The sequence below is a fragment of the Antrostomus carolinensis genome, unplaced genomic scaffold, assembly GCF_000700745.2.
Source record: "Antrostomus carolinensis isolate BGI_N321 unplaced genomic scaffold, ASM70074v2 scaffold26426, whole genome shotgun sequence".
Taxonomy (NCBI): Eukaryota; Metazoa; Chordata; class Aves; order Caprimulgiformes; family Caprimulgidae; genus Antrostomus; species Antrostomus carolinensis.
The window spans coordinates 1-11,083 of NW_010322878.1; the positions used below are offsets into that span (position 1 = coordinate 1).

Here is an 11,083-nt window from a genome sequence, read left to right on the forward strand (position 1 = left end):
AGGTACCACCCGCGGATGGAGGCAGATTCCCCCACATACACACCGTGTAGCTGCCCCCCCGTTTACAGCCAGGGCCGCTGTCTGCGTAAGCGCCCCCGTTATGGGGGAGACCCCTCCCTTTGTAGAGGTGGTACCCCCGGTATAGAGACAGCACCTCGCAGGGCAGAGACAGACACCCTGTGTAGGTATAAAGACACCCCACCCCTATATAGGTAACCCCAGCATGGAGACACACACACCACCCCCTGTTTAGGTGGGACCCCTCAGTATAGAAACCTGTCCCTTTCCTATAGGTACCCCCAGGCAGACAGACAGACAGACCTCTTAGAAGGATTGTGGTACCTGCTCAGGCTTCTCCTGCGGTTCATAATCAGCGCAGGGCCATGCTGGTGCAGCTGGGCTGCGGGAGGAGATTACATGCTGTGGGCTGTGATTTGTGCCGTGGTTTCCTACTAATAGTCCTGTGTAGATTTTAGGCTTCTCAACCCCTCCGGGGAGGCTCTCCATGATGGCTTTCATCCTCAACGCGCTCACCTGGTAAGTTCACAACTAGCTGCACCACCTGTCTTGTTCTTTCTTAACATTAAGAGAATTCAGTGTGACCTACTGCCTCTCAAAACATCTCCCAAAAGCCCTGTGCCTGGTTGAGCCTGTCTGCTGAGGGCAGCTGGGAACTGCTGACTCCTGACTTTCTATATCCTGGATAAGTCATCTCACTTCACTGCCTCAGTTTCCCTGCTGGGAATGAGATTTGCTTCTGTGAGAGATTCTACTGAAAGCTGGAATGAATGATTTCAGCAAACACTTATTTATAAACAAGAATGTATTTTGCCACTGGGCAAAGATTACTGGGGGAAATTGTGCAGAGCACCAGGCAGGAATTGTTAAACTAAAAGCTCATTTCCTTGCCATCAGATGATTAAAAAGCTGTAAGCATCTAAGTCTTGCTGCAGCAGCTGGGGCAGAAAGGTCAGAAACAACCTCTCCTTAAAACATTTAAGAGGTTCTAAAGCAGCTAAATAATTAGCTCTTGTTGTATCTCCTTCTCCATAGACGCAGCACGGTTTGTTTGTGAATCTCTCTCTCTATTTTGCAGTGCTCTGGGCTTGCTGTACTTCATCCGTCGAGGGAAGCAGTGCCTGGATTTCACAGTCACCGTTCACTTCTTCCACCTTCTGGGCTGCTGGATTTATAACTCTCACTTTCCCTCGACCCTGACGTGGTGGCTGGTGCACATCGTGTGCACCGCGCTGATGGCTGCAATCGGGGAGTACCTCTGCATGAGGATAGAACTCCGAGAGATCCCCCTCAATTCTGCCCCCAAATCCAATGTATAGACTCGCTCTGGCACCAACATGCTGCATTATGTCATTGTCTCCAGCACAAGTGCATCTAATGCCTGAGAATCATCCCTGAAGAAGCACAGCAGGTCTGTTTAGACTTTGGTTTTTTCCTTTGGACCTTGGTGACTGCATGAGCGTGAGCATCTTCTCTGGCATCAGCTGACAGCAGGGGAGGAGCAGATGTTTATTTTGTTAACATAAAGCATTTAATAGGACTGTATGGCAAGTGTGCTCTTGAACTCTTCACTCGTGAGACTGGTAAAAGCCAGGTAGCAAAACTTGATGCGTGAGGAGCATCTGGAATATAACAAAGGTGGGAGTGCCCTGTGTGGGTAATGCAACAGTCAGCTCTTCTTGCAGGAGCTGGCACAGTGAGCAGTGGGGCTGGGAGCTGCTGCTTCCAATCTGTAACTTGTTTGTTTGGGGCTTTGGTTGGAAAAAAAAAGTCAAGGAAGTGAATGGATGGGGAGAAAGAAAATAGTTGTACTTACCTGAATCACCAGCTGAGACCCTGAACCTTTAACGTCAGATGGGTTTGTTTGCTGTTTCCATGTTTAATACATAGAGCTGTCAGCAGTTTGCTGAAGAAATCTTTTGTAATAATAAAAATACTATGTTGCTGTGAGCAGGTTACAGTTCCTCTGGGAAGCTGAGCACTTCAAGAAATACTGTGAGTGTCTGTATCATGGCAACAGAAGGATTCGACCAGAGAAGAACACGTGGCTGTAAGATGCCCACTGTCTAGGGCACATAAAATCTCCTGTAATAAATATTTCATAGCTCTGCTCTGGAATGAAGGCATCTGTGCGTGCTGTCCTGGGAAATCAGCCAGCATAACCCTCACTGCAGGAAGGGGGTCAGCAATCCAGGGTCTCCACGTGTCCAGCCTGAGGCTGGAGCTGACCTGGGGAAGCCTGCAAAGGTGTCCTGGAGCCACGCTGCTGTTCCCACTCACCTGGGTCTTCCTGTCAGGCTTCCAAAGCCTAGCAACAGATCTGGTCTGGTACAGGTGATGTTCAGTTAAGTGAGACACTGCTGCTTGTTTCTCAAGATCATAGGATGTGCCTTTATTTAGAGGCACTTCAAATAAACATCACCTGCAGGCAGGGAGAACACCTTACTGCTGAGGGGCCACAGCCAGCTGGTTCCTGCAGATCCCACAGCCCAGGCAAGCAGACCTACATCCTGGCTGGTTTCCCCTTGTGTGATCCCAAACAAGGGCAAAGCCAGCTCTAAAGACAGATTTTTCTCCTGTGCAGCATCTTGCTGCAGTAACTTTCCGTTGTATGTTAATATTTGTGTTAATTTGCATAACTTATTTGCTAATTCAGTTCATTGAAAAGTGGTGGGATGATTCAAGATGCAGAAGTTGACACGCTCTTTGAAGCTGCTCTTTTAACTGTTGTTACTGGTGGTGCTGTATTTCATCTCCTTTTCTTATATTCAGACATCATAAACTGAGGCAGGATAACATCCTGGTGTTTTAAATACAGAGGAGGATTGCTGCTTAAATTTATTTAGAACTTTTTATATTATGAGATTTCTCCAGGACCTCTTCCTGACCAAAACCCCTTGAAGCAGTTTCAGAACAGCAGCAGTCTTTCAAAGGGAAGAGTTTACTCAAGTTTCTTTTCTGGGCAGGAGCCAAGGCTTGCTGGAAGGCCACCCAGAGGTCACTTCCTAGGGCTTCCCCTGCAACTCTGCTCTGCAGTTCATCCCTTCTCAGAATCTGCTTGTTTCTCATCTCTGAGGATACTTGCCTTTCCTCCAGTCACCTGCAGCCTAGATCTAAACTGGGTTTCCAGTAGGTGCCAGTATCTGCTTCAGAGAAGAGCAGTGAGCGTGCTGTGATTGGGCTCAGAGTGCAGAGCAGAGGGCACGCTCTGCCTCAGGGCTGGCAAACACTGGCCTGGTATCAGCTGTATTTCAAGACTCTTTCAAGGGTCTTTTTGTCCTCTCCTGCTTTTTTTTGTTGTTGTTATTGAGAAGGAACATCCCAGTCCTGCACAGGGAACATCTGCAGGTTTAATTCAAGGCTTAACACCACAGCAAAGCTCAGTGTGAACTCCTCTGTTCTCCAGGGCTGGTCTTAAGGCAAGTGTGAGCTAGAAGACTAATTACAATGAATATGAGAGCAAGGAGGTGAAGCCACATATGTCCCATTTCTTAAAGGAAAATGGGCAGCTGAGCCCAGAGTTGCTGTGAGACCATATTAAAGAGGTGCTGTCTGTGTTCCCCCGTAAGAACAGGGATAAAAACTTACCTCCTTACTGTCTGAATGCATGAGGTGTGCTGTAACTGCTTCAGCAGCCTCCCTTGCAGGTGGAGTGAAGTCTGGGTGCAGCTTTGTATCTGGAGACACTCAGAGCAAGGCCTTGAGAAGAATCCTTGACAAATGTGGGTTTAACATTGCATCTGTGCAACATCCAGTGAGCTGCCCTGCACCAGCACAGTGTGCTGTGAATTAGAAATGCTTTCTGAAAGTCTGCTGACTTTGCTTTTGAGGACTGAATCTCTATATTACTTTTTTTAAAATGAAATCTACTATAATTGTCCTAGTTACAGGGGAAGTTCTGCTAAAAATGAACTATTGATTGAGGAGGAAACTTCTGAAGCTTGTCACTCCCATCCTGTGAGACCTAATTTTCACTCACATGCTTTCAGTCAGATTTAGAAGCACCTTTGGCTTTAAAAAAAAAAATCTGCTGCTCCATACCAGAATGGTGGCAGATGGTCTTTGTTTCTTAATGAACATTTTTTTTGTGTGCAATAGTTGAGGGATTTGCTTCCAGGGAAGATATGTCCCAACACCTGCTCTTAAAGCCAGCGGTAGTGTCAGCTTGCAAAACCATGGATGCATGTGGCTAAAAGATGACTTCTTGGAGATCTCTGCTGAGACTTTCACATTTCCCTTCCCCAAAGCTCTTTAAAAGTAGAAACTTAACAGAGAGAAAGATGCCAAATCCAAAGAGAAGCTAAGGGTTGTGGGGTTTTGGGGGGCCTGTGTTTGTTTTCCTAAAGGCATTAAACACCGGTTCTAACCAAAGAGCAGGTACAGGATTTGGATCCAAAAAGACTTTGGCCCTGGTTGTACACGATCCCCATCTGCTACAGCTTTCCCCAGCTAAGACCACAGGCAGGAGAGGTAAGGGAGAGGGGAACGGGATCAAACAGCATATGCTGCTGTTGGAGCAGAATAGGAAGGAAAGCTGAAGCAGCTGAGTGATTCTCTCCAGGTCCCGCAGTGCTCTGGTTTACCCTCTCTCCACCACTTAGCTCAAGAGAGAGGCTGAGTACATAAGTAACAGCTCTTGTCTGTAGAAAGCTGAGGTGTTCAGGCAGCACTTCAGCGCGAGGCACCAGCTGCTCTTCCCCGACTTATTTCTTGGAATTTGCCTCAATCTATTCATACTGTCCTGCTGCTGCAGGAGCAGATGAGGGAAGGTAAGAGGAAGAACATGTGAATGCCAAAGGAGAGCAGCATGACCCATCATTAAAAAGCCCAACACCACTGTTAGTAAAAAGACCCTTTGCTGTAGGAGAAGCTTGCCCACGCACCTGTAATGCATCCAGTGTCATCTCTGGGGTAGCAGAGCCCCAGATCCACTGCTCACACTTTAAAGCACATTTTCAGCTTTGGGGACACCATTTCAGAACCTTCTGGTCCATTTACTGCTGGTGGTACCTAGTGCTGTGCCCACTCCCAGGGCAGGCAGCGCTCAAAGCACCAGCGCAAGGTCTTCATTCAACATTTCTCAGGACCATGAGGAGCCATGAGCACACCCAGCACTGTGCAGGGCATCCTTCAGCATTAGCAGCTGCTTGCCCCTACTGAAGACACAGCAAATGCCCTGGTGAGGGACCAAACACTCTGTGAAAACAGCCAAAGTGATGTCTGACACATCTAGGAAAGTCAGGCTGAAATAGCCTGCTAGTTAACCATGGAAACTTCAGATCTGATGGAAGACAGTTGGGTCACATAATTAGAACATGGAGTTCACCACCACATCCAGCTGTTGAGTTCTAGCTTAGAGCATGATGAAGACCAGCTCCTTCCCCATTCCAGAGTGGCAGCACCACGTGAGGAACACATGGAAAGTGGTAGAAAGTCCCAGCAGGACTCACTGTGCTTCCTCTTAGCAAGGAACTGCCCCAAGACCCTCACAGGTAACAAATTACAGACCCATGCTGGGTCTCTGTGGCTCCTGCACAGCCAGGCAGGGCACAGAGCTTCACGAGCATCCTCCTTGAAACAGAACTGCCTGGTACTGCCCAGTAATATTGTTGCATTTTTCTAACACAGCCAGAAGTCACTTGCAGGCACCTTTCTATTGCAGATACTTTTCATGCTTGTACTGAAGCTGCAAAGCTAACAACACTCTGAGCTACAAAGGAGACAAGAAGAGACAGTGCTATGGAACAAGAGCCAGGACAAATAACTTGTACCATGCTGTATTCTCTACAACAAACTTTAATACTCTGGAATTACACACTGCCAGCCACAGAGCTGCTTACAGGTACCTTGGGGAAAGCTTTAAAGCAAAAGAGTTGCTATAAATCCTTTTTGTCCTGCTAGCTTGACACTCCCTCTCCCCCCAAATATTTTTGCCCCCTATTTCCTTAGAAAAGGGGTTTACACATAACATGGGAGTTACTCAGGAATCCAGGTGTGTGCAAGAGAAGAGGTCATGCACCTGTGATTATTCTTCAGGAGGGGTTCATGGTGAGGACCTCACCATGTCCTCATAGAAAAAATACCAGTACAGGGCAGTAAGGACTCCTTTAACAGGACATACACCGTCCACGGTATCTCACAAATCAGTCAGAAAATGCCCATTCTGTTTTCAGTGCCTAAATAAAAAATCTGGACAGTTGATCTGGTGGAAGCAGTCAGCAAAGTAAACAAGTTCCTTCCAGTAGCCAAAAAAGAGTGCAAAAATATCCAGTGTTCACAACCAATTTATCATTTTTCCCCCAAATCCTCTGCCCCATATCTACAAGTTCCCAAACTCTGCAGTCAGCCAGATCTGTGTCTGTGCCTTGAGGCAGAAAGGGACAGGAATTATGCCAAATTACAGAGAAACAACAAAACCCAGGAGATGTGCCGTGCTCTTCTGCATTTCCTAGGCACAGGATGGAGCCAAGCATTCGCTGAGCACCACACAGTGTGTTCCTCAAAGGTCTGGAAAAGCAATCAGGAAGATGCTGCTACACACACTGCCACCACCTCCGTGTGATACTTACAGAGCTGCAGCTTATGAGTTCAGCCAGGTGACAATGAGGGGGATGCCGAGGATGGAAACGTTGGGAACGGGGGTCCAGGCAAAGCTTTGGGCCGTGCTGGGGCTGCAGAGGTCAAACAAGCTACCTTGAAATTTGATTTTTTGAGACTCTTTTCTCAGCATCTCCCAGATGGCTGCTGCTTCCTTCTGGCACTCCCAGAGCGCTGTCAGGGCACACGTATGAAATTCATCCCAGTACCTGCAGCCAGAGGAGACACCAAACCATCAGTCCCTTTGCAGTAGCACAATGCCAAGGAACAGGGCAGAGCCCACCCTTTGAGGAGCAACAACCTCAGTATTTCATCATCCCCTCAGTCATCTCCCAGAGCATCTTGGCTAAAACTCCAAACATCAAAACACACTAAAATTATTTAACGATTCTTTTTTTTTCCCCCTCAGGAAGTCAATAAAATCCATTATTTTCCATCAACAAATGTTTCCCTTTGGCATCGAGCACCCTGAGTATCTAAAATAGGCTGCAAACAAAGGCCCAGCATGTTTCATTCATAGCTTTCTCCAAGCTGAGTAAAGGGCAAAACACAAGCACAAAGTTAGGAGGAGAACACCTCCCACAGGCAGTCACAACTTTATAACTAAGGTATTGGCAGGGGCAGGAGGAGTTACTCACTGTGTTCTCATTGACACATCTCCATTTATCTGTTGGGTGTTACCTTGTGTGAGTAGAAGCTGTTCAAGAGAAAGAGGCTCTTGGGTAGCACCAGGGAAAAACAAGACAAGCAAAAATAACTGCTGGTAACAAGCTGGGAGCTGCTTGATGAAGACCCCTTGGCTGCCTCCTTTCAGATCCAGAGCTAGAACCAGGCAGGGAAAAATTCCAGCACTCATGGAGCTAAAAACTGCAGTCCCTGAGAAGACTCTTCCAGGAGGGGCATGGTGGACATCACCCCACCATTTTGCACACTGGGGCCAGTGCCAGGCATTTATCCAGAGCAGTGTCCCTCCTGCCCAGGCTTCATCCCCTCCCTGAGCTCCTTCCTTCCCTCTGGTGAAGCAGCACAGTGGCTCTGAAGAAGCTGGGTTTGAGCTGTTTCCATTGAGCTCCCCTGAGCAGGGAGGGATGTTGTCCAGGGACCAGGACAGCAGGTAGCAGGTCAGGCCACGTCCCCCCACCCAGCATAGGAAGGGCAAGAACAGGCATCCCTGCCTGATTTTTTTTGGTTGATGAGTATCTGAGGATGGTGGGGCATTAGACTCCGTATCAGACTCCCAAAGTGCTGCTGTAGGTGCTGCCCTAAGGAAGGTGCCCACAGCCTGGCACACTAGTGTGTCCATGAGTCCCGACACAGCTGAATTCACAGGCCAGGTCTCTGGTTTGTAGGTACAAACCCACAAAATAAAACAGCAGGAACTTGAGAGTCTCAGCAAATACCATGGACCATCCTCTCCTCTGGAAACAGCTCCTCTTCAAAACAAAAACCTCCCCAAGGGACAGATAAGGCTCTATGCCACGCTTGCCACTAACCTTCCCCCCATGACTTCTTTCAAAGAGAGTTTCTTTCACCTGAAAAGAGCTTCACAAAAGCATTTTGTATTGCAGCTTCTTTGGAGCAATGCATGTCCTGGCACTTGACACAGGGGCAAGGGCAGGGACCAACCACAGCAGCACCCTCCTGGGTCCCAGCTGGCTCCCCAGCCTCTGCCAGCCCACAGCACTTCACAACCAGCACCCCGAGGCACCCTCCTGCCCTCCCCTCCACCTCAGTTTTGCTGTCCCACATCACCTGGGGCCAGGCATCACCTCCAGCCCATAATTTACCTGAAAGCTGGGGAATGAATGCCTAGAGGACAGGAGCAATTGCTCTGCCACCTTCCCTGTCCCACCAGGGCACCAGGCACACGTGGCACCCCTCAGGAAGGGGGTCTCTCCAGCCGAGCAGGGACCCCGCACACAGGAAAGGGGCAGATTGGTTTTGTCCATGTGCCTCGTGCTGGAGATGACACCTTGTGCAGACACGCAGACCTGAGCACTCTACTTACTTAGTTTTCCTACCAGGGCTTACGTCAGAACGCCAGCTGTGAGCGAGTTCATTAAACCGAGTCACTGTGGCAGAATAAATATCCCCAGATAATGAGAAAAGCTGGTGCCAGCCCAGGTAACCTCCCACGCTTGCTCCCAAGCTGCGGCAGCAGCAGCAGAAGGCAGCTCTGCCAGGCAAGGGTTAAACCTGGCCAGTGTCTTCGGGCAAAGGATGGCTGGGGAAAGGCAGAGGGGGCTGACAGCTCCTGCCTGGTTCTGCTTTGGATGGCAATTCCCAGTGTTTCACCCTTCACAGCCTCCATCTGCTCAGCCAGGCAGCTGCTGTCAAGTGACTTCCCTGGGGCAGCACTGGGCACCCAGAGCCAAGATGCCATCAGCACCGTGCCAGCTCCCAGCTCCACATCCATCCCTCACCCACACTCCCAGAGAAGGGACCACGGCACCAGGAAAGCAGATGGCAGCAGAGAAGGCTGAGGGTTCAAGGCCAATCATTCAGAAACAGTTCCTAGCAGGAAGCTGGGACATTGTCACCTTTTTCCTCCAGCCACCGCAGCCCCAGCCAGCCACGCACTGGGACTGAGAGGAGAAGCTGGCACCTCTCAAAGTGCAGAGCCCCAGCCCTGCCAGCGGGGACAAACCCAGGACCTGTTCTGTGAGGGTTAGTGACCCAGAGCCTGGAAAAAACTTCATCTCACACATTTCCTGTGAGTTTCAGCAGAGGAATCGCTCCTCCAGCAGCCAACCACGGTGTGTGCTGGGCTGTGTGCTTGGTTATTTTCTAATACCAAGAAGCCGCAAGTTCAAAAAAGTTCTCTATTACAGCCCAAAGCAGGGCAGCTCCTGTTTCAACCCAGCCTTCAGCCACATCCCAGAGAGGATTTTCATCCTGAGCTAAGCTGTCCTGTGGAGAGGGGGGAGGAAAGAGCAGGTCACAGCCAACCTCCCGCCGGCATCTTTGCTGGCAGGGGAACACATGAACAAAATAAATCAATTTAAAAAACAAATCCAGGAGAAAGGTAGCTTTTCATTCTCCTCGAGCAAAAGAGTTTTGTTGAAGTGTTTTCCAGTGTTAGCAACAACCAAAGTTAGATATTTCGGCTGGGGCAGGCAGGAGGTCTGGGGACTCCCCACTTGCCTTGACAGCAGCTCCTCATCCCAGCTTGCTGAGAGCCAGACCTGCCTCCACCAACTGCCCTGCCCTGACTACCCCTTGCCCTGACAGATGCCACCCAGCTGTGCTGGCACCAGGGAGCAGGTCCCAGAGCCTCCACCCCATCTCTAAGGGCAATGCCTTCCCCTCCAGCCCACAGAGTGGTTTTCAGCAGCTGGGACAGCCTGACCCACAGGGCACTCGGCCCTGGCAGGCTTCCCCTGCGCCAAGGCACAGGCTTCATCCCTCATTGCTGCCTCCATTTCCTTAGAACACCTTTTCACTCCTCACAACTCACTGCTGGGGACAGAGAGCTGCCTCCCTTTATCTCTGCACACATTTTATTTCCACCGTTCACTTACCCCCTACCTCACCTCTTCTGCTCCTTTGCTTTTGAAGCGGACCTTTCCCCAAACCCACCCAGCACCACTCCACACTACCCAACTCTCGTACTAATTTCTGTTCTGCTAAAGGTAACATCCTCCCAACACCATCACCTCGGGGCACTCACTACAAACTCACAGAAACCAGGAGTGGGGCAAATTCAAGCTAAAAGGATGAAGGATCTCAGTAGGGAGGGAGGGAGGGAGAAGCCTTGGTTTGGGCAGCAGGATCCAGCTGGAGCCTGGGACAGCCCAGGCACGTCTGAGTTGCTGTCTGAAAACTGGGTGTCCAGGGTAGGATTTCCTGGGGGGAAGGAGGAGTTGAGTCCCACCAGCCCCGCTCCTCTCTGCTGCAGGTGTGCAGGGGGATGAGGGACAAGTCCTGGGGGCTGGAGCTATTGCTAAGGACCAAGGATGCAAAGTCTGGAGCCACGCAGCAGGCAGATGGATGGAGGGAGCTCACCAGGTCTGTCTGAAACCAGAGCAAACCAGGGAGCATGTGTGCACACACTGGTGGGATCCAGGAGGACAGGAAAAGAGTTCAGACAACAGCACCTGGCACAGAGGCAATGCCAAAAATCCATGCTGGCCATGCACCACAGATACCCCCCAGCAACACGCAGGGGGTCCCAGCGTGGGGCTGTACTCACCCACAGACTTGGTGCAAGCCCTGCAGCTCGATGCCATTCGCCTCCTCGTACATGGCCATGTTCTCCCCCAGCTTGAGGACGCAGTCTGAGAAGCCTCTGTAGACGTTGGCGCAGGCAGTGCCTGATGCCAGCAGCCCGGCCAGGTGCCCTGCCAGCCACCAAGGGGGTGAGGGTGAGCACCCAGACCTTTGGGGATGGAGCCCACCTCCCTCCCAGGGTCACCCGGGCACAGAGACCTCCCCCTCCCACGCAGGGCACACACAAACCTCGCGCTGC

The 11,083-nt window shown here is 50.3% G+C and overlaps 2 protein-coding genes across 2 annotated transcripts; one reads left to right on the plus strand and one right to left on the minus strand.

Annotated features, from left to right (window-relative positions):
• The first annotated feature begins 473 nt into the window (after positions 1-473).
• SYS1 (SYS1 golgi trafficking protein) lies at positions 474-1,969 on the plus strand. The gene is made up of 2 exons (XM_010170417.1): positions 474-537; positions 1,097-1,969. Exons 1-2 carry the CDS (start codon positions 506-508, stop codon positions 1,335-1,337), a joined length of 273 nt encoding a protein of 90 aa, XP_010168719.1. The 5' UTR covers positions 474-505; the 3' UTR covers positions 1,338-1,969.
• Positions 1,970-6,583: 4,614 nt separating this feature from the next.
• Positions 6,584-10,955, minus strand: NRN1 (neuritin 1; the record flags this gene model as incomplete). Its single annotated transcript, XM_010170418.2, is given in 2 exon segments — positions 6,584-6,824; positions 10,808-10,955. Coding segments are annotated over 2 exon segments (389 nt in total), but the record flags the coding sequence as incomplete, so codon positions are not given.
• Positions 10,956-11,083: the final 128 nt, after the last annotated feature.

Excerpts from the sequence above, each read along its gene's own strand:
- SYS1 (XM_010170417.1), top strand. The coding sequence starts at position 506 with ATGATGGCTTTCATCCTCAACGCGCTCACCTG. Across the intron at positions 538-1,096 it reads ATCCTCAACGCGCTCACCTG|TGCTCTGGGCTTGCTGTACT; the intron begins GTAAGTTCACAA and ends TCTATTTTGCAG.